Source organism: Mastigoproctus giganteus, chromosome 13 (genome assembly GCF_048544385.1).
Source record: "Mastigoproctus giganteus isolate SK-2022 chromosome 13, ASM4854438v1, whole genome shotgun sequence".
In the NCBI taxonomy this organism is placed as follows: Eukaryota; Metazoa; Arthropoda; class Arachnida; order Uropygi; family Thelyphonidae; genus Mastigoproctus; species Mastigoproctus giganteus.
This window is the reverse complement of record NC_143587.1, coordinates 112,191,366-112,214,035: the sequence shown is the minus strand read 5'-3', so window position 1 is coordinate 112,214,035 and position 22,670 is coordinate 112,191,366. Positions and strand designations below refer to the sequence as shown.

The 22,670-nt window shown below is 38.3% G+C and overlaps 1 protein-coding gene across 1 annotated transcript in view; it reads right to left on the bottom strand.

Moving 5' to 3' along the window:
- Nucleotides 1–19,237, bottom strand: part of Elp6 (Elongator complex protein 6) — a 36,570-nt gene extending 17,333 nt beyond the window's left edge. The window contains exon 1 of the mRNA XM_090387333.1: nucleotides 18,455–19,237. Coding sequence (XP_090243459.1) covers nucleotides 18,455–19,150 — 696 coding nt within the window. The 5' untranslated portion in view covers nucleotides 19,151–19,237. The remainder of the gene's footprint in view (nucleotides 1–18,454) is intronic.
- Nucleotides 19,238–22,670: the final 3,433 nt, after the last annotated feature.

The following is a 22,670-nucleotide window of genomic DNA, read 5'->3' as shown; positions in this document are numbered from 1 at the left end:
GTGGTTGACCCCAGACGATGTCACCAAAATTGTGGGTAAACAGCGATAAGTTTTGTATATTACCCTTTTTGAATGCTAACCTTTGTACATTATATTATCCTATGCATTTTCTATAGATCTATCGAGGTATATAACTTAATATGATTATCTTAACATTATTATCTTACTATAATTTTCCCCATAATATAAAACTACTATATATATAGTAGTTTTATAATTACAACTCCCATTACTTCTATTGTATATATATATATACACAATAGAAGTAATAACGGGAGTTGTAATAAAAGGAATATAGACCTGGGTTACTACTATGTAGAGTAGAAGGCACCTAACGACTATAAATAAATAAAAGATAGAAGGTTATGCTTTTAGTGTGGAGAGAGAGAGAACAGCAGGTAGTGTAATCAACAAACGGGTTAGATAACATGGAAAGGTAGTCATAAAATAACGGAATTGGAACATGCAACAGAGAAAGTCAAAAATATTATATTATAAGTACATAGTGCTGTACTTCAGATGATTTCGACTTCGTTAACGAGGGCCAGCCGTCAAAATCAGTCAAAATGCAGCAAAAAGTAAGGTCTCTTGTTTCTAACATGAAATATAATGGCATGTGGTATATCTTGTTTCTAACATGAAATATAATGGCTAGTTTGTTATTAATGTTCAAAAGCCAAGTCAATCATAATGCTAACATATATAACATTGCTCACCCAACAGGGACGGAGCAATGATAGATAATAAGCAATATGTAGGTAGTAAAAAATTACCAAAGGTCATTGAAAGTTGAAATCGCAAGGTGGAGCAGATGGTTGTGAATCATACTTACTGATTTCGCAGGCCGGAGAAGTGGGGACGGTCGTCCAGCATATTGCAGGGAGAGAAAGAATGCTACGTGCTTGTTTCAATGACTATATGGTATGTAGAACCGAACTCGGGTGTTGGAATGCAGTAAGACGTACGGGGTTGATGGAGGGATTAAACACAATGAGGCCACGTGTCCCAGGATAGGAGAGAAGGCATAATGTACAAAATAGCGCGAAAAAGACGTTGAATTTTGTATGAGGCGCAGTCAGTATGTATAGCAGTAAAATAGCATCTTGATATTGCTTTTGAAACCTAATCGTGCACAAGAAATAAGATAAGGATTCAGAACAGTAAAAAGGAGTGTGAGGATGAGAGGAATTAGTAGTACTCAGGTAGTACGGGGTTGCTAGCCTGTTCCTGTAGTAGGTCCCTGAACGTAATTTCTGGGACTGTGTCTCATGTGTTTAAGTCATTAATGTTAATAAGGGTGGGGGTAGACCATTATATTACCATTTTGGTTTTATTACCATTCATGATGAAAATATAATTACATATAATGCCAATAAAAATAGTGAAAAATCGTAAAAAATACTCCTATGATAACCAATTGGTGGGCACAAGTTTTCCTGACTGTGAGACACCAAAAAGGTTAACGAGTATTGCCTATACATTTACACAGCCTGCAACTAGAGGATGTCATTATGCTAATATATTTGTCATAACTAGGGGTTAATTAGGGGTTAATAACTAGTTGGTTAATTATATTCTTATATTTTAAGATTTGGAATGCTTTGTTGAATTGGTAGTGAAGGTAGGCTGTCGGAAACTGATTGTCCAATAGCTTGTTATACAGGGTTATTATATTATGCTTTATCAGCCAGTTACTGTTACCTACGTTAGCTATTCTGAAGCATTGTGAAAGAATAACGTTTGCATGTACTTTTTTTCAGGATATCAGAGTGCCAGTGCATACAACATTGAAATTGAAGGAGTCTCTTTTATTGTAGATGTTGATGTATATTTGTGAGCCATTAATATTAATATTCAGATCTAGGTAATTTGCCGTATGGTTATTGTCATTGGTTTTTACCAGAGTTAGTTCTGGAGGGTAAATGTTGGCAAACTGTTGTATGAAGTTGGTACAGTTTATTACCAGTAAGTCGTCAATGTATCTGAATATTGATAGTTCAGTTGGTAATGCAGTTACAGCATAGTATAAATAAAGGTTAGCCAGGACACAGCTGGCTGGATTACCCATTGGTGTACCTTTGGTCTGTAGGTAGATGGTTCTTCCGTCAGTAATATAGTTGTTTGCAATGCAGAGGTTGGTTAAGCTGTTCCAAAATGTTGGTTTGCAGTTTATCAGGTGACTAGTTATTGTACAGTTTGTCGAGGACTATTTTTAAGTTTGGTAGGTCTATGCTGGTGAAGAAGCTGTAAAAATCATACGTTGATATACTTGTGATGGCTTTTAATGCTTAATGCTTTTAATTATTGGCTTTTAATGCTTCTATTACGGGCTGGCTTTGTAAATAATTCTGCTATTTGGTAAAGTGTTTAGGATGGGTTTCAGAAGTAGTTCTAAAGTCTTGCCTGGTTTGTGTGCATAGCTATGCTTACATGAGGTGATGAATCTAAATCCTATAGGATTTTTGTGGAATTTGGGTATAAAATAGATGTACGGTAGGTTATAATTGTTAAAGTTAATTTTTAATTTTTTACTGAAGGCAATAAGCTTCTTGGCAATGATACTATTGTTGTTGGTCATAGGTTTGTATGAGTTACTCGAGTTCAGTTTTGTATTTAACATATGATAATAAAAATGTTTGTAGATAAATGCGAAATTGTTAGGGACTTTATCTACAGTAGTTATTATAAAGTGCTTAAGCAGTTTGGCTAGGTGCTTTTTGATAGTGGAGAAACCATTTTTTAGCTGTGGCAAGTGTGGCACCATGTACAGCTTGTGTTTGATAATTATTGAGTAAGTCAGTGAGGATTGAGTTTATCTATATTTGGAAGGCTTCTATGGGTGTATTATATTTGTATGATAACATAAAGCAAAGGTTTAGTAAATTGTGATAGAGTTATTTTTTGACCTTAATTTGGTTGATATGGTGGTGCAGCCTGAATTTTGAAGCCATACGCCATGATGTTTCTCAGTTCTTCAACAAGCACATAGCATTCTTTCTCTCCCCGCAGTATACTAGACGACCATCCCACTTCTCCAGCTTGCGAAATCAGTAAGTACGATTCAAGACCATCTTCTCCATCTCGCAATTTCAACTTTCAATGATCTTTAGTAATTTTTTACTACCTATATATTGCTTATTATCTATCATTCCTCCACCTCTGTCAGGACAGCCATGTTATATACATTAACATTACGATTAACCTGGCTTCCAAACATTAACAACAAACTAAAAACCCGGTATCTTTTTACCACGTGCTACATATATTTCATGTTACAAACAGAGGCCTTACTTTTTGCTGCATTTTGATGGCTGGCCCTCTTTGCGATGTTGAAATCATCTGAAGTACAGCACTAAGTAGGCCTAAATGAATGTCAGATGAACTAATGAGGCATATGGCAGAGAAGAAACATGCATGGGATACATACAAATTAACACATGACACAGAAGCCTATGATAGATACAAGTTGATCTGTAACCAAGTTACAAAGGAGGTTAGGCAGGCGAAGGCAGATTACGAGAAATCTTCGGCAAGGGATGCAAAGAAAAACAGCAAAGAGTTCTTTACTTATGTAAACTCTAGAAAGAAGGGGATGAATCAGATTGGTCCACTTGATATCGATGGGTCAACTGTTGATGATCCTGCACAGGTAGCTAACAAACTAAATGAATATTTTGCATCGACATTCACACGTGAGAAATTATTTAGCGAGGGGAATGCCAGAGGTGTATTCAACTCTAGCAGTAAGCTAGAGAATCTTGTAATAATTGAGAGTAAAGTGGAGGAGAAATTGTTGAAGATAAACACAAGAAAGGCACCCGGGGTGGAAGGGATCTATCCAGTTATATTAAAGGAGGCAGCAGAGGAAGTAAGCAAACCCTTAGCCATAATTATGAGAGCTTCCTTGCACTCAGGGGAGGTACCCACAGACTGGAGATGTGCAAATGTGACCCCAATTCACAAAGGAGGATCAAAGGCTGACACAAGTAATTATAGACCTGTGAGTTTAACTTCTGTTCCAGGAAAATTAATGGAGGCACTAGTTAAAGAAGCACTGCAGGATCATTTAGACAAGACTTCAGTTATAGCTCGGACACAGCATGGTTTTGTTAAGGGGAAGTCTTGCCTGACCAATTTGATTGGATACTATCATGCAGTCACAAAGGAACTGGATGCAGGGAATAACTTTGATATTATATACTTGGATCTTAGAAAGACTTTTGATACTGTTGCACATGGAAGACTGCTGCACAAATTGGAGCAGTGTGACATTGGAGGCAAATTGCTGCTGTGGATAAAGGGGTGGCTGAGGGGGAGAAGACAGAGAGTGGTAATCAATGGACACTGCTCGTCGTGGACTAATGTTATTAATGGAGTCCCTCAGGGCTCAGTGTTGGGTCCATTATTGTTTTCTATATTTATAAATGATATTGATGATGGTATATAAAGCTTAATGTCAAAGTTTGCAGACGATACAAAGGTAGGCAAGGTTGTCAAGGACACTACTGACACTATGCTGCTGCAACAGGATCTGGAAAGGTTGAGCAGATGGGCTGACAGGTGGCAAATGAAGTTTAACATTGACAAATGTAAAGTACTACACATGGGAAACAGCAACCCCAGAGCAACGTATCAACTCTGTGGTACTACACTGACAGTGGTAGAGAATGAAAGGGACCTGGGGGTGGTTGTGCAGGCAGATATGAAGTTCTCTGAGCAGTGCAGATGGGCTGCAAGAGTAGCTCATGGTGTATTGTCAATGATATATAGGAATTTTTCTAGCAGGGATAAGGAGGTGATTATTCCATTGTATAAGGCAATGGTCAGGCCACACCTAGAGTACTGTATACAGGTCTGGAGGCCTCATTTCAAGAAGGATGTAGAGCTGCTGGAACGAGTAGAGAGAAGGGCAACAAGATTAGTGAATGGAACAAAGGGGTGTTCTTACGAAGAAAGGCTTAAGTTTTGCAAATTCAATGTCTGGAGACTAGGCACCAGCGAGGAGATCTGATAGAGGTGTATAAGGCCTTGAATGGTTTGAGCATGCTCAATGCTGATGGGATTCTTCCTCTCGCTCAGAATAATCACCTGAGAGGGCATAAATTCAAACTGAGGAAAGACAGATGTAGGACAGACGTGTGGAAATTTGCCTTTAGCCAGCGGGTGGTTGGTTGGTGGAACAGACTTCCATCCCTTGTGGTGGAAGTTGATAGCCTAAATAAGTTTAAGGCTCAGCTGGACAGGTATTTTGAACGAACAGAGGGGTGAAGTGGAAGTGGGTTTTTTTTTTTTTTTTTTTTTTTTTGGCTGATGCTGCATAAGCTTGCTTTCTTGCATCAAATGCCTCTACTAATGCTAAGTACTTATAATATAATATTTTTTGACTTTCTATGTTGCAGGTTCAAATTATGATAAAAATAAAATGAAAGGTAGTCATACTTGATGACTACTTTTCCATGTTATCTAACCCGTTGATTGATTACACTACCTGCTGTTCTCTCTCCGCACTAAAAGCATAACCTCCTATCTTTTATATATATATATATATATATTTTTTTTTTTTTTTATTATTATAGCTATTATAGGTACATGCTATTTAATAGTATATTATGTTAGATATGTTGGTGGAGGCCGAAAATATAAAACTGATTCTATATAAATATAAGAACTTTTGTATTTTAACAAGCTGACCAAAATATACCCGTAGATCAAAACACCAAGTAACTCTATAATAGCTGAATACCGCCCCCATGGCCAAACCTAGTAAAGAATAATCATTAGCAAAACAAAGTAATAATAATATAATACCAATTGTTAATTATAGGTAATAGGGTACAATGAAAGGGACTTTATCGAGGGCTAACCCTCTCAATATATCGCACTCATAATTAACAGAGCTATCTGTTTCTGTTGTCATCTGCCTGTATAACATGGTCAAATATGTAATATTAAAAGTTTAGTGGTTAGGTAGATAAATAGTTAGGAAGTAATTTAGTTGTTAACAGGCAGGATGACATTTAGCCTGACCGATAGCTAAAACACATATGTAGAAAACTTGAAGAAGCAATTATTTAGAACAAAGAGAAAAAGAGAACCAATATCAATCTATAATTTTCATATAAATAGCTGGATTATATTGCATAAGATATTTATAAATTGTACCTATTATTGATATATATATATATATATATATATATAGTTGAAAACAAAATCTTTCATAATAAAAAATAAAATGGTAAAGCAAACATCAGAGGCAGCAAAAAGCATATTCCTTTACATGATGCTCAAAATATAAAAGTAAATTAGAAAGATAATTAAAAAATAAATAAATAATTCCAGTAGCATGGCAAGACAGAAGAGCGAAAATAGTCAAAATTAAACATAACGATCAAACCAACAGGGAGGGAAGAGAAGGGAAACAAGAGTAAAAATATTGCAGCAGAAACCCTCGAAGATAATTTTGAAAATCTAAATGTAAAGATAATAATCAATTAAATTTTGAATGCCAATTAAATAGAAATTTAACGGTGTCCCCTTTGACAGTCAAAACACCAAGATCAAAATTACATATTTATGTGAAATGTCCACATTTATGTGAAATATCACCAGCAGAGATGGACACCAACAACAATAAAATAAAACAAAAATAGACTGACTATTACGCCCCATCTGAACAGAGGACCACAAGGCCAATAATGGTCAGGGAATCATATATATATAAAAGCATGCACCATGTGTACACACACATGCACACTACTCTGTACTTGGTCAATATAAAAGTGAAGTAGGAAATTAACAGCCGGTCAGTCTAACTTCAGTAGTAGGGAAAATCATGGAGACAATGATCAAGGGTGGAACTCAGGACCATTTAGATAGAAATTAAATTCTGAAGGATACTCAGCATGGCTCTGTAAAGGGAAAATCATGTTTAACTAACCTGGTTAGCTATTTTGACAAGGTCACTCAAGATCCGGACTTACAGAATAATTTTGACTCAGTCCCACATGAATAGTTACTTTACAAGCTGGAACAGATTGGAATCACAGGGAAAATCCTTAGATGGATAGCAGGATGGCTTCAGGGAAGGAGCCATTTATCAGAGGGTTGTGATAAATGGTTATTCCTCAGATTGGGTTGATATAAGAAGTGGGGTGTTCCCAGTTCCTCCAGTTCCTCCTTAAATTTATTTAACCTATCAACTTCCACAAGGACAGATGGAAGTTTGTTCAAGCAATTAACCACCCGCTGGCTAAAGGCAAATTTCCACACATTTTTTCTATATCGGTCTTTCCTCAATTTGAATTTATAACCCCCCCCCCCCGCTGCCTCAGGTACATAATCTGAACAAGTGGAAGAATCCCATCAGAATTCAGCATGCTCAACCCATTCAAGGCTTTATACAACTCAATCAGATCACCTCACAGGTGCCTAGTCTCTGCTGCAATTTGCAGAACTTAAGCCTCTCTTGGTAAGAAGATCCTTTCATTCCCTTCACCAATCTTGTTGCCCTTCTCTGTACATGCTCAAGCAAATCTACATCTTTCCTAAAATCAGGCCTACAGACCTGTACGCAGTACTCAAAGTGTAGCCTGCCCATTGCCTTATACAGAGGGACAATCACCTTCTTTTCCCTGCTAGCAAAATTCCTGTACATTATTATTAGCCATATGGTGCAAGCAAGCCTGAAGCTTAAGCTGCACCAGGAAAAAAAAACATTCTGAATTACCCTGTTGTTGTTGTTGTCGTTGTTTTGGGTTTTTTTGGCACAAGGGCCTCCTGGGCCATATTGTGCCTTTTCATTATTAACTTATGACTGAGTTATTAATATAATTGTTGTCAGAGGCCATTATATACATTTATGCTCTACAAGTATCTAAACAGTGCTTCAAAATTAGCATTATTTCCAAGTATGTTTAGTAAATTTAAAGGTTCCAGCAGATCGGATGCAGAATAAAAACTGGATTTCCGGTTACTTGAATATTTAGGGCATTCTATTAGAATATGTTTGACAGTTAGCTAAGTCTGACAGAATGGACATTGAGGTGGGTTTTCTCCCATAAGCAAGAACAAATGAGTTGTATATGAGTGTCCAATACGGAGTCTTGCCAAAATCACTTCTTCATGTCTGTTTTTCCTGAAACTAGAAGTCCACAAATGAGGTTCTTTTTTAATCTGAAATAGTTTACTATTCACTTATGTTTGCCACAGATTAGTCCATTGAAGCCTACATGCTGTTTTAACAGTGGATTTATAATCAATGTGTGGGACTTTCAGATAATAGAATGATCCATTGGTAGGGTGTTTAGCAGTACAATCTGCACTTTCATTACCTGGGTGCCGACATGTCCAGGGATCCAGCAGAAGGTGACCACCTGTTTGGATGTTTGATATTGGGAAGAAGTAGTAGATTGAATGGCAGTGACGGCACTTAAGGAGTCGGTGTATATAAGAGCTTTTTTGATTTGCTGTTTGGTTATATTATCTAGAGCTAGTTTTATTGCATACTGCATTCTGTAGTAAGAGACACAGCTATTCAAAAAGCAGAAGAAATTGCTCCAGCTTCATCTGTTTTGGAGCCGTCTGTATAAATATGAAATTTCTCTACGGTTTTCTAAGGCATGGGCTTTATGCAGCTGCTGGAAGTTTTTTATCCATCTCAGAAAGAAATTATCACAGAGATTGAGTAATGAGACCGGTGAAACACACACACACACACACACACACACACACACACACACACACACACACACACACACACACACACACACACACAGAGAGAGAGAGAGAGAGAGAGAGAGAGAGAGAGAGAGAGAGAGAGAGAGAGAGAGAGAGAGAGAGAGAGAGAGAGAGAGAGAGAGAGAGAGAGATGATGATGATATCCAGCACCTTGGGTGTGCAAAGCCCATACTCACCTGGGGGTATCATTGACAAAAACCCATGACCTGCCCTGGCAGCCTGTCTGCATTGCTCATAAAACTTTATATCTGACTGAACAATTACTCCAAGGTCTTTTTCATTTTCTACAACCTTAAGTGTAGTACCACACAGTTGGTACGTTCCTCTGGCGTTACTTCTACCCATATGCAGTACTTTGCATTTGTCAATATTACACTTCAGTTCCCACTTCTCAGCCCATCTTCCCAAATTTTCTAGATCCTGTTGCAGTAGCACACTGCCATTACTGTCATTAACAACCCTGCCAACCTTTGTATCATCTGCAAACTTCGACACTAAGCCTGATATACCTTCATCAACAACATTGATAAATATACAAAACAACAGTGGACCTAACACCGAACCCTGTGGGACTCCACTAATAATATTAGTCATGAAGAGCAGCGCTCATTGATTACCACCCTCTGTCTTCTCCCACTCAACCATCCTTTTATCCATTGTAGCAACTTACCCTTAATACCATTCTGCTCCAATTTGTACAGTAGTCTCCTATGCGCAACAGTGTCAAAAGCTTTCTTGAAATCCAAGTATATGATATCAAAATTATTTTTTGCATCCAGTTCCTTTGTAACCCCATCATAATATCCAAAGAAATTTGTCAGACAAGACTTTCCCCTTAAGAAACCCATGCAGTGTCTGAATTATTGCTGCAGTCTTGCTTAGATGATCCTGCAATGCATCTTTAACCAGTGACTCCATTATTTTACTTGGAACAGAAGTAAAACTAACTGGTATATAATTACTTGTGTCACCTTTCAATCCCCCTTTGTGAATTGGGGTTGCATTTGCACATCTCCAGTTGGTGGGGACCTCACCTGAGTCCAAGGATGCTTTCGTAATTATGGCTAAGGGTTTGCTTACTTCCTTTGTCACCTCCTTTGATATAACTGGATAGATCCCATCCACCCCAGGTGCCTTTCTTATGTTTAACTTGAACAATTTCTCCTCCACTTTGCTCTCAGTTATTACAAAATCATTAAGCACCCTGCTACAATTTGATAACCTTCTGGCATTTTCAATCCTTAATAACTCCTCATGTGTGAATGTAGATGCAAAATACTCATTCATTTTGTTCGCTATCTGAGTAGAATCATCAACAGTCGAACCATCGATATGAAGTGGACCAATCAGATTCATCCCCTTCCTTTTAGAGTTTATATAAGTAAAGAAATCTTTGCTGTTTTTCTTAGCATCCTTTGCCAAAGATTTCTCGTAAAATGCATTTGCCTGCGTAATCTCCTTTGTGACTTGATTACAGACTAGCATATATCTACCATAAGCTTCTATGTCTCCTGATAATAGTAGAAGTGGCATGTGATGCAAGAAAGCAAATGTATGAGCTTATGCAGCATCAGCCAAAAAAAATCACACCATTCCCTCAAAATGCCTGTCCAGTTCCTCCTTAAATTTATTCAAACTATCAACTTCCACAACGACAGATGGAAGTTTGTTCCAGCAATTAACCACCCGCTGGCTAAAGGCAAATTTCCGCACATCTATTCTACATCTGTCCTTTCTTAATTTGAATTTATGCCCCCTTAGGTTCATAATCTGAACAAGTGGAAGGATCCCATCAGAATTCAGCGTGCTCAACCCATTCAAGGCCTTATATACCTCAATCAGATCACCGCGCAGGTGCCTAGTCTCCAGCCACTGCAATTTGCAGAACTTAAGCCTCTCTTGGTAAGAGGATCCCTTCATTCCCCTCACCAATCTTGTTGCCCTTCTCTGTACACACTCAAGTAAATCTACATCCTTCCTAAAATGAGGCCTCCAGACCTGTACGCAGTACTCAAGGCGTGGCCTGACCATTGCCTTATACAGAGGGATAATCACCTCCTTTTCCCTGCTAGCAAAATTCCTATATATCATTGACAAAACCCCATGACCTGCCCCATGACCATTGCTCAGAAAACTTCATATCTGCATGCACAATTACTCCCAGGCCTTTTTCATTTTCTACCACCTTAAGTGTAGTACCACACAGTTGGTACTTCTACCCATATGCAGTACTTTGCATTTGTCAAGGTTAAACTTCAGTTGCCACTTCTTAGCCCATCTGCCCAAATTATCTAGATCCTGTTGCAGTAGCACACTGCCATTACTGTCATTAACAACCCTGCCAACCTTTGTATCATCTGCAAACTTCGACGTTAAGCCTGATATACCTTCATCAATATCATTGATAAATATACAAAACAACAGTGGACCTAACACCGAACCCTGTGGGACTCCACTAATAACATTAGTCCAAGAAGAACAGCACCCATTGATTACCACCATCTGTCTTCTCGCACTTAACCATCATTTTATCCATTGTAGCAACTTACCCTTAATACCATTCTGCTCCAATTTGTACAATAGTCTTCCATGCGCAACAGTGTCAAAAGCTTTCCTGAAATCCAAATATATGATATCAAAATTATTTTTTGCATCCAGTTCCTTTGTAACCACATCATAATATCCATCAAATTTGTCAGACAAGACTTTCCCTTAACAAACCTATGCTGTGTCTGAATTATTGCTGCAGTCTTGTCTAGATGATCCTGCAATGCATCTTTAACCAGCGACTCCATTATTTTACCCGAAACAGAAGTTAAACTAACTGGTCTGTAATTACTCGTGTCACCCTTCGATCCCCCTTTGTGAATTGGGGATACATTTGCACATCTCCAGTCCATGGGAACCTCCCATCAGTCCAAGGTTGCTCTCATAATTTTGACTAAGGGTTTCCTTAGTTGCTTTGCCGGCTCCTTTAATATAACTGGATAGATCCCATCCACCCCAGGTGCTTTTCTTACGTTTAACTTCAACAACTTCTCTTCCACTTTGCTCTCAGTTATTACAAAATCATTAAGTATCCTGCTACAATTTGATAACCTTCTGCCATTTTCAAACCTTAATAATTCCTCACGTGTGAATGTAAATGCAAAATATTCATTCAGTTTGTTTACTATCTGAGCAGGATCATCAACAGTTGAACCATCGATGTCAAGTGGACCAATCAGATTCATCCCCTTCCTTTTAGAGTTTATATAAGTAAAGAAATCCTTGCTGTTTTTCTTAGCATCTTTTGCCAAGGATTTCTCGTAATCTGCCTTCGCCTGCCAAACCTCCTTTGTGACCTAATTTATATGCATCCCATGCATTTTTCTTCTCTGCCACAAGTCTTATTAGTTCATTTGACAACCATTCAAGCCTAAACCTTCAACAATATTTCTTAATAGGTATGAAACTTTAAGTAGCTTCCACGATTAATTCCTGGAATGCTTCCCACTTAGAATTTGCTGTTGTAACAGCATCAGTTGATCCCACTGTAGAGAATTTAAAAACTGTCTAAGAGCACTGTAGTCACCTTTACAGAAGCAAAAACCTTTCCTTTACTCCTGATGGTAATTATATCTTTAAGTAAATCCCACATCAGTACACTGTGATCACTGCCACCTAGTGGTTCCTTTATCTGCAAATTCTTAATACACGAATGATCACTGCTGATAACTAGCTCAAAGAGTATTACCCTCACTGGTTACCTCTCGAACATTCTGCTGCAGAAAACAATCATCCAATAAATCCACAAAAGTCTTACTAGTGTGCGAGTGACCAACCCAGAAATTCCAGTCAATATCTGGGAAGTTAAAATCCCCCATTATAAGACATTCTGATATGCTAGCCTACTCTATTTCTCTGTACAATTGTTCATTGTACTCATTCGAGTCATTATACCTATAACACACCCCTGCTCTTATTTTTGCTTTTGCAGTGCTTATGTCACACCAAACTGACTCAACAGTTCCTTGTTCATCTCTATAAACTGGATGCTCTAATTTTGATTTTATGTTTTTCTTAATTAACAGCATAACCCCTTCTCCCTTCCTATCCTGTCTATCCTTTCTGTACACATCGTATTCCCCAAATTCCATTTCTGCATTTATAATATCTGTGTGACACCACAGTTGCTGTTGGTAACTGATGATGTTACCAACAGCAAATTCTAAATGAGAAGCATTCAAGGAATTAATTTTGGAAGCTACTAGGCTTTTTGTTCCAACTAAGAAATACTGCTCTAGATTTCGGCCCAAGTGGAGGTCAGATGAACTAATGAGACTCGTGGCAGAGAAAAAAAAATGCATGGAATGCACATAAATTGTCAGGCGACACAGAAGCCTATGGTAGTTACAAGCTAGTCTGTAATCAAGTCACAAAGGAGGTTAGGCAAGCAAAGGTAGATTATGAAAAATCTTTGGCAAAGGATGCCAAGAAAAACAACAAAGGCTTCTTTACTTATATAAACTCTAAAAGGAAGGGGATGAATCAGACTAATCCACTTTATATCGATGGTTCGACTGTTGATGATCCTGCTCAGATAGCAAACAAACTGAATGAGTATTTTGCATCTACATTCACACACGAGGAGTTGTTCAAGGAGGAGAGGGCCAGATGTTTATCAAACTCTAACAGGGAGTTAAATGATTTGGTAACAACTGAGAGCAAAGTGGAGGAGAAATTGTTGAAGTTAAACACAAAAGGCACCATATTCAGTTATATTAAAGGAGGTGGCAAAGTTATAAAAAAGGAGGAGGTAAGCAAACCCTTCACCAAAAATTATGAGTGTATCCTTGAACTCAGGGGGAAGTCCCCACAGAATGGAGATGTGCAAATGTATCTCCAACTCACAAAAGCTGACACAAGTAATTACAGACCTGCTAGTTTGACTTCTGTTCCAGAGAAAATAATGGAGTCACTGGTTAAAGAAGCATTGCAAGATCATCTAGACAGGACAACAGTAATAATTCAGACACAGCATGGGGTCTGTCAAGGAGAAGTCTTGTCTGGCCAATTTGATTTGATACTATGATATAGTCACAAAGTAACTGGATGCAAGAAATAATTTTCATATCATATACTTGGATTTCAGGAAAGCTTTTGATACTGTTGCACACGCAAGACTACTGTATAAATTAGAGCAGTATGGCATTAAGGGTATGTTGCTACAATGGATAAAAGGATGGTTGAGTGGAAGACAGAGAGTAGTTATCAATGGACACTGCTCTTCATGGACTAATATTATTAGTGGAGTCCCCCAGGGTTCGGTGTTGTGCCCATTGTTGTTTTTAGTATTTTTCAATGATATTGATAAAGGTATATCAGGATTAATGTCTAAGTTCACAGACAATACAATGGTTCACAGGGTTGTTAATGACAGGAATGATAGTATGCTACTGCAACAGAATATCGAAAAGTTGAGCAGATGGGCTGAGAGGTGGCAACTGAATTTTAACATTCACAAATGTAAAGTACTGCATGTGGGTAGCAGTAACCCCAGAGTAACGTATCAACTAGATGGTATTACAATCAGGGTAGTGGAGAATGAAACGGACCAGGGAGTAATTGTGTAATCAGATATGTAGTTTTCTGAGCAGTACAAAAAGGCCACAAAATAGATCATGGTGTCTTCTCAATGATATACAGGAATTTTGTGAGTAGGGATAAGGAGATGATTACCCCCTTGTATAAGGAAATGGTCAGGCTACACCTTGAGTACTGTATACAGGTCTGGAGTCCCATTTTAAGAAGGATGTATAGTTGCTAAAAGAGTACAGAGAAGGGCAACAAGATTGGTGAGAGGAACAAGAGGGGTGCGCTTACAAAGAAAGGCTTAAGATCTGCAAGTTGCAGCATCTGGAGACTACGCACCTGCAAGGTGATCTGATTGAGATGTATAAGGCCTTGAATGGTTTAAGCAGGCTCAACGCTGACAGGATACTTCCACTTGCTCAGATTAAGAACCTGAGAGGGCATAGATTCAAATTGAGGAAAGACATTTGTTGAATAGATGTGCACAAGTTTGCCTTTAGCCAGCGGGTAGTTGATTGCAGGAACAGACTTCCATCTGTTGTTGTGGAAGATGATAGCTTAAATAAATTTAAGGCTGAACTAGACAAACATATGGAGTGACTGGATGGTTGAAATGGGAAGGGGTTTTTTTTTTTTTTTTTTTTTGACTGATGCTGTATAAGCTTGCATTATTGTATCATATACCTCAACTAATGCTAAAAATAGGATTTATATATTTACCATGCCTGCAATGCCACTGACATTTCAGGAAAAAATGAACAAAAAATTGTCCAATTTTTTTCAGAAAATGAATGATCAGGAAAATATTATCATAAATAACTGCATTACAAGCTTTCTGAAAGGTATGTGGCAAGAAATATTCAAAATTGGTTACACTACATTTAAATCTTTGCGCAGTCAGATATGTAGTTTTCTGAGCAGTACAAAAAGGCCACAAGAGTAGATCATAGTGTCTTCTCAATGATATACAGGAATTTTGTGAGTAATTCTGTCACAAATAACCAATTCACAAAGGGGGATTGAAGGGTGACACAAGTAATTACAGACCAGCTAGTTTAACTTCAGTTTCAGGTAAAATAATGGAGTCACTGGGTAAAGATGCATTACAGGATCATCTAGACAAGACTGCAGCAATAATTCATACACAGCATGGGTTTGTTAAGGGAAAGTGTTGTCTGACAAATTTGATTGGATAATATGATGTGGTTAGAAAAGAAATGGATGCAAAAAAATAATTTTGATATCATATACTTAGATTTCAGGAATGTTTTTGACACTGCTGCATATGTAAGACTACTGTACAAACTGGAGCAGAATGGTATTAAGGGTAAGTTGCTACAATGCATAAAAGGGTGGTTGAGTGGGAGAAGACAGGGTTGTAATCAATGGACGCTGCTCTTCGTGGACTAATGTTATTAGTGGAGTCCCACAGGGTTCGGTGTTGGGCCACTGTTTTTTTTTTTTTTTTTTGTATATTTATCAATGATATTGATGAAGGTATATCAGGTTGAGTGTTGAAGTTTGCAGACGATACAAAAATTGGCAGGATTGTTAATAACAGTAATGGCAGTGTGCTACTGCAACAGGATCTAGAAAATATGGGCAGATGGACTGAGAAGTGGCAACTGAAGTTTAACATTGATAAATGCAAAGTACTGCATATGGGTAGAAGTAACCCCAGAGGAACATACCAATTGTGTGTTACTACACTTGAGTGGTAGAAAATGAAAAAGACCTGGGAGTAATTATGAAGTTTTCTGAGCAATGCAGACAGGCTGCAAGAGCAGATCATGGGGTTTTTTCAATCATATACAGGAATTTTGCTAGGAGGAAAAAGGAGGTGATTATTCCTTTGTATAAGGTAATGGTCAGGCCATGCCTTGAGTACATGCCTGGAGGCCTCATTTTAGGAAGGATGTGGATTTGCTTGAGTGTGCACAGAGAAGAGTAACAAGATTGGTGAGGGGAATGAAGTGATCCTCTTACCAAGAGAGGCTTAAGTCCTGCAAATTGCAGCGGCTGGAGACGAGGCACCTGCAAGGTGATCTGATTGAGGTGTATAAGGCCTTGAATGGGTTGAGCATGCTGAATTCTGATGTGATTCTTCCGCTTGCTCAGATTTCGAACTGAAAGGAGCATAAATTCAAATTGAGAAAAGACAGTTGTAGAATAGATGTGCGGATTTTTGCCTTTAGCCAAAACTGATGGAACAAACTTCCATCCGTCATTGTGGAAGTTGATAGCTTAAATAAATTCGAGGAGGAATTGGACAAACTTTTAGATTGAATGGTTGTGTGAATTTTTTTATTTATTTTTATTTATTGTTTATTTTTGGCTGATGCTACATTAAGCTCTTGCTTTCTTGCATCACATACCAATATTACTATTACTACGGGCCCTTACAAGGTAATAATTCTACCTTTGAATAAACTGTCTCGGGACTAAATTGACTCCCTACTGAAAATAATTAGCAGTAGTTTATGTATAATGCCTCTATGAACAGTTAACTGCTCACATTCTCAGCTGCAGTATCTTACCTTGTTCGAAGGTAGAATAATGATTCCCAAGCTGTTTGAAGTCCGATGTAGTTTTTTTTTTTTTTTTTTTTTTTTAACCTAGAAGGTTGGAGAGCTTTGCTATGTTCTTTTAGACTCATTTTTAAGAAGATATTCTACATAAATCACAGTTAAACATTTAAGTAGGACTCCAGACCAGAAAGAGGTCAGTTATGCCTGGATCAGTTTATTCAAAGAGAATTACTAAAGTTATTTTCATTCCAAGCCAGTACAATTTATTTTTTTCAGTTTATTCTTTTATCCATCCATCTTTTATTATTATTTATTTTATTTTTTTTTTTCCTCCTCAAATTTGGGATTTTCTCCTTCCATCATCCCCCCCCCAACATACACACCAATAACCTTTTAAATGACCATACAGTTTTCTATATTCATTTCGATTTACTATGATCATGAGTAAGCTAACTGTTTTCAGTTGTCATCTAAATCTAAAAGACACTGTGCAGTATTCCCTTTCTGAATGTGTATAAATACTAAATAGCAAATGTTCCCCAATGTGTTAGTGGATGGATGAATAACCTCTTGTACAATACATTCTCTCAAACTAGGCCCACAGTACTAATGATGCTTTTTTCTTCTTCTTGCTTTTTTTTGCAAATTTTTCATCCTACAAACAGGCATTCCAGTTTGTACAATTTAAGGGGAGAATTTAAAAAATAGAGAACTCACAAAAGTGTGTCGGGGGAGAGGGGGTTATAATGCAAGAAATTCATTTTATAATTTCTTGCATTATAACCCCCTCTCCCCCGATATAATTATCATAAAATGATAAAAACAGATATGGCTAAAGAAATTCATAAAATGAAGGAGGATTAATCCTAATTAATTAATAACAGTGCAATTCAACAAAAAAATAAAAATAAAATAGTGTAAATCGCTGTGTTCCATTTCAGGATGAGTTATCAAGGGTTAATCAAACAGTAGATTAACTCCAATACAAACAGAATAAGTATCGATATGAATCTTAAAAATTCAAATAAATGATTACATCTTGAATTCAATCAAAAATCTTAAAAGACCAAAAGGTAAAGAATCAGGCACCATTACCGGCTTAATTAAAAATCACATATCCTCTCAAGGGGATGCTGATAACAATACAACTCATAAACCTTCATCTTCTGGCATCTTGGGCAAACATTCTGAGAAAGTGGTTACCACCTGCATTGTTCAGCTATAATGCAACCTCTCCACAGTAGCACCCTTACCATGGCCTGACCCCAAGAGAACTTTGAAAACATTTACCTCTCACTAGCATGTAATTTTCTTTGTATTTCCAAATTATTATTAATTACTGTGTACTACCAACAGTGATAAAGATCTGAAATCTGTGGCCCTTGCTTTTATACTCTGCAACATTTGAGAAAGAACCATTATTCTTCATTAAGGAAAGTTATTTTTCTCCTGATCATTTAACTACGATGTGTCTCAAAACATCAGTAAGATGGAAAATATTATGGATCAATTAAAATTAAAAACATTATGCCATTAATTACAACTATGTTTCTTTCAGTAGGGCAGCCTATATTCTAAATTAAACTTTTTAAGATGCAGTGGCACTGGATGCTTACCTTTCCATGTATTTCTTTACTAAAACCGGTGGCAAGTCCACTCACTTGAATTCTAAAATGGCATTTGTGAGTTAAGGCAACAACTAACTGATGATTTTCTTTGTCTTCTAATTTTGATGCTTCGTGGGCTCCGATCACTAAACAACCTTTCAGTTTTTTACATAATTCTGTGCAGTAGGTAACAAATGTCAAAATATCAGAAATCGGCACTCCTAAATTAAGTAATACTGTAATTTCATCAATTAGAATGAGAAATTCTACATTCTGATTTATATCATTACTAGCTACCTCTGTTGAAGCGTAAACAGCCGTTCTGATCTTTTTGTATAACGACTTCAATCTATCATTTTTACTATCAGGAAGTAAAACAGATAATGGATGGTTTTCGACTAGCAATTCTTCTGTATTACCATTAAGTAGTTCTTCTGATAGGTTCAATAAATCAATGGAAATAACTTGTCCCTTATCTTTCAAATATTTCAAGTTTAATCCTGCTTTCAAAAGGATGTAATGAAAATGACTAAAAGACTGTGCTAAATTGAGAACTATTACACGCGTGTGCTGTTTCAGAAACAACCATAACACATGCTGTAAAACGAAACCGAACTCGCTGTTGTCATCTTTTGTCACGAATACTAAGCGCTTGAAAGGAAGAACTTTATCAAACCCTAACGCTGCACTAAGGTCAGAAAGCATGTTATCGAAAAGAATTAACTAATTAATTTAAAATACCGTACAACTAACAAATTTCCAGGATCATCAGTATGCGCTAGTACACACAAACACGACGTTCAGCATTGGAAACTTCCCACATGTGCTTCTAGTGTAATGTAATTCCCCAAATTATTCTTTAATAGGGAAAAATGGGAATTTCATAATTAGAACCTGTAGATTACGGCATGTTAATTTGAATTTTAGGGTTAAAAATAATTTTATTTTTCGTATTATTATTCGTTATTATTTATTTCGTTCGTATTATAGCATAATACGAACGTAATATAACTTTACGAACGTAACGTTCGTAAAGTTATATTACGTTCAGCATAATTTAAACAGGATAGCTTAATACACTGCTCGACGAAAACAGAACACGTAGAAAACGTGGTGTAACTCGTGCAGCTTGCCAAGAAGAACAAAATTTGGTATGGTGGTGTACCATAGGATAACGATAAAATTAGGAAACAATGAAAAATTTCGTACAGATATAAGGGGCATTTATAGGGGGATATTTATGGATTTGTATAAGACTTGCCAAAAAAGGTTATATTACGGAGGTCGATATAAGACGATCAATAATATGGCCATATCACATTAGTACGGAGTATGATCCCCCCCTCCAAGGGCTAAACAGGCCTGACAGGTTAACCATGCTCGATATAAGGGTGTGTATAAGATTCTTTGGCAAAAAGTCCCATTTTTCCACCAGCGCTCACCAATTGCCCGAGGAGTTGGCTGTCGGTCTGCCATGCGACGAACAAGGGCATCCCACACATGTTAGATTGCATTTAAGATTCTTAATCGTGCTGGATATGACAGTCGTTGGATATCTTCAGTTTCAAGATATTCCACCATAACTTGAGCTCTATGTGCACTGGCATTGTTATGCATGAAAATAAAATCTGGGCCAAACGCACCACAAAAAGTCGAACATAAGGTTCGAAACTGTTATCGGTACCTCTGCGCATTTAAAGTACCATTAAAAAGCATGAAGATGGGTTCATTATTCCGTCCCACACAAAAACAACGGCTCCACTGTGAGTGTTCCTATCTCTAATGGTGTTGGATGGTACCGCATTCTTCATTGTTTCCAGAAAATAACGTCTGGAATCTGTAAGCTAAAACGAGAAACATCAGAGAAAAACACTGTACTAAAATTTGTCCCGCTTCATCGCAAGCTGCACAAGTTACATCATGTTTTCTACGTGTTCTGTTAATTTTGTCTATCAGTATGTGTACACACACACACACACACACACACACACACAGGGTGTCTCAAAAATACACGGCATAACCTCAGGAATGAGTTCCTCATATACAGGGTGATTCACTACCAGTGCAACAAACTTGCAGGAGGTGTAGGGGGCACAAAGACGAATCGGAATCACATAGCATTGCAGGGTCCAAAATGCCTTCGTCATGCGGTAGAGGACGTTGAACGGGAGGTCGCGTGAACAGTGATCCCACTGGAAGTCAGCATTTGCGAACCGGTTCTCGAGGCAGTACGATGGACGAGTATTCAAACGTTGAACTGGCCGACATGCACCTCGCGTATGGAGCTGCGGACTGTAACGGGCGCGCCGCTCTGCGCTTGTACCAGGAACGTTTCTCGCACAGGCGTGCTTCTCATCATACGATTTTCGCACGTGTGCACAGAAGGTTACGTGAGACTGGTTGTTTCACGAGAGGTACCATGAATCGAGAGCGAACGACGAGGACGCCAGACAATGAGGAGAATGTCCTACGTCTTGCAGTAGGCAATCTGAGTACGAGTATTCGAGCGATAGGCCAACGATTGGGTATTTCCCAATCCACTGTATGGAGGATACTGTCAACAAACCAAACGAGTTCATACCATCTGCAACACGTCCAATCATTGGAGCCTGCGAATTTTCCACTCCGGAGGACTTTTGCTACTTGGTTTCTTCAGCAGAAACGGTTCGCAAATGCTGACTTCCAGCGGGATCGCTGTTCACGCGACCTCCCGTTCAACGTCCTCTACCGCATGACGAAGGCATTTCGGACCCTGCAATGCTATGTGATTCCGATTCGTCTTTGTGCCCCCTACACCTCCTGCAAGTTTGTCGCACTGGTAGTGAATCACCCTGTATAGACAATAAAAATATTTTATATGAATACAGTTCCGGAAATGCTTGGTTTCCCAGTTTTGAAGGTCTGTCTATGACACTTAACTGTTCACATCAACTTATAGTAATTGTTCAAAATGTCCATCTTCTGCCTGAATACAGGCCTCACATCGACGTCTTAAATACTCGCGAAGACGATGCCAAATTCCTGGCATGTTTCGTAATCTCACAACCTGCCACAATTCGATTGCGGAGAGTTTCCACATCAGCATCAGCTACCGGAGTCGAATACACCAATGACTTGAAATGGTCCCACAAGAAGAAATCTAGTGGGTTTAAATCAGTGAGCGTGAGGCCAGGCAGTTGGTCCACCCCTGTACTTCAGGGGTCGTAGATCTTGGTTGTCCTCTGTCGGCACCACGAGGTGTAAAGGTCCCATGTTCACAAATACGGAGATGGATACCTTCAAACGTTTTCCTGCCTGGACATCTTCGTTCTGGGAACCTTTTGTGGTACAAACGACGAGCCTCCAGAGCATTGCCGTCTGCCAAACGGTACATAAAGTGTATATCCGCTTGCTCCTGATTTGAGTACATTGTCGGAATGGAAAACCACCAGATTCTGTCAGTACCTTGTGATGAAGGAAATCACCTGCGGGAGATAAGACATTCAGTTAATAACTCGGGAACCAAGCATTTCCGGAACTATGTTGATATAAAATATTTTTATTGTCTACATATGAGGAACTCATTCCTGAAGTTATGCCGTGTATTTTTGAGACACCCTATATATATACGCACACTGTGCTGCCACTTTATTAGGCACCTACTTAATAGCGTGTTTAGCCTCTTTTAGCCTTCAAAACAGCCTGAATTCGTCTAAGCATGGATTTAACAAGATGCTGAAAACGTTGTGCAAGAATGGAGTACCATTCAGACATGAGTGTGTCATACAGTTCCTTGAGATTCGACGGAGGTGTAGGCCTGCAGTGAACAGCCCATTCCAGCTCATCCGAAAGATGTTCAATAGGATTAAGATCCGCGGACTAAGCGGGCCACTGCACCAAAGAAAAGTCATTGTCATGTTCCTGGGGAACCATTCCATAGTGATTCGTGCTTTGTGAACCGGCACATTATCCTGCTGGAAGCAACCATTGGACTGAGGGTAAACTGTCAACATGAACGGATGCACTTGGTCAGCAACGATGTGGCATTCAGACATGAATCTCTGGGTATCAATGGACCCGATGTGTGCCAAGAAAACATTTCCCTACACCATAACACTGCCCCCACCACCTTGCACAGTAGTCGTTAGACATGACGGGTCCATGGATTCATGTTGTTTTCGCCAAATTCTGAGCCACCTACCAAATATTTGGTAGGTGGTCATAATTCAGTGACCACAGTGTTTAC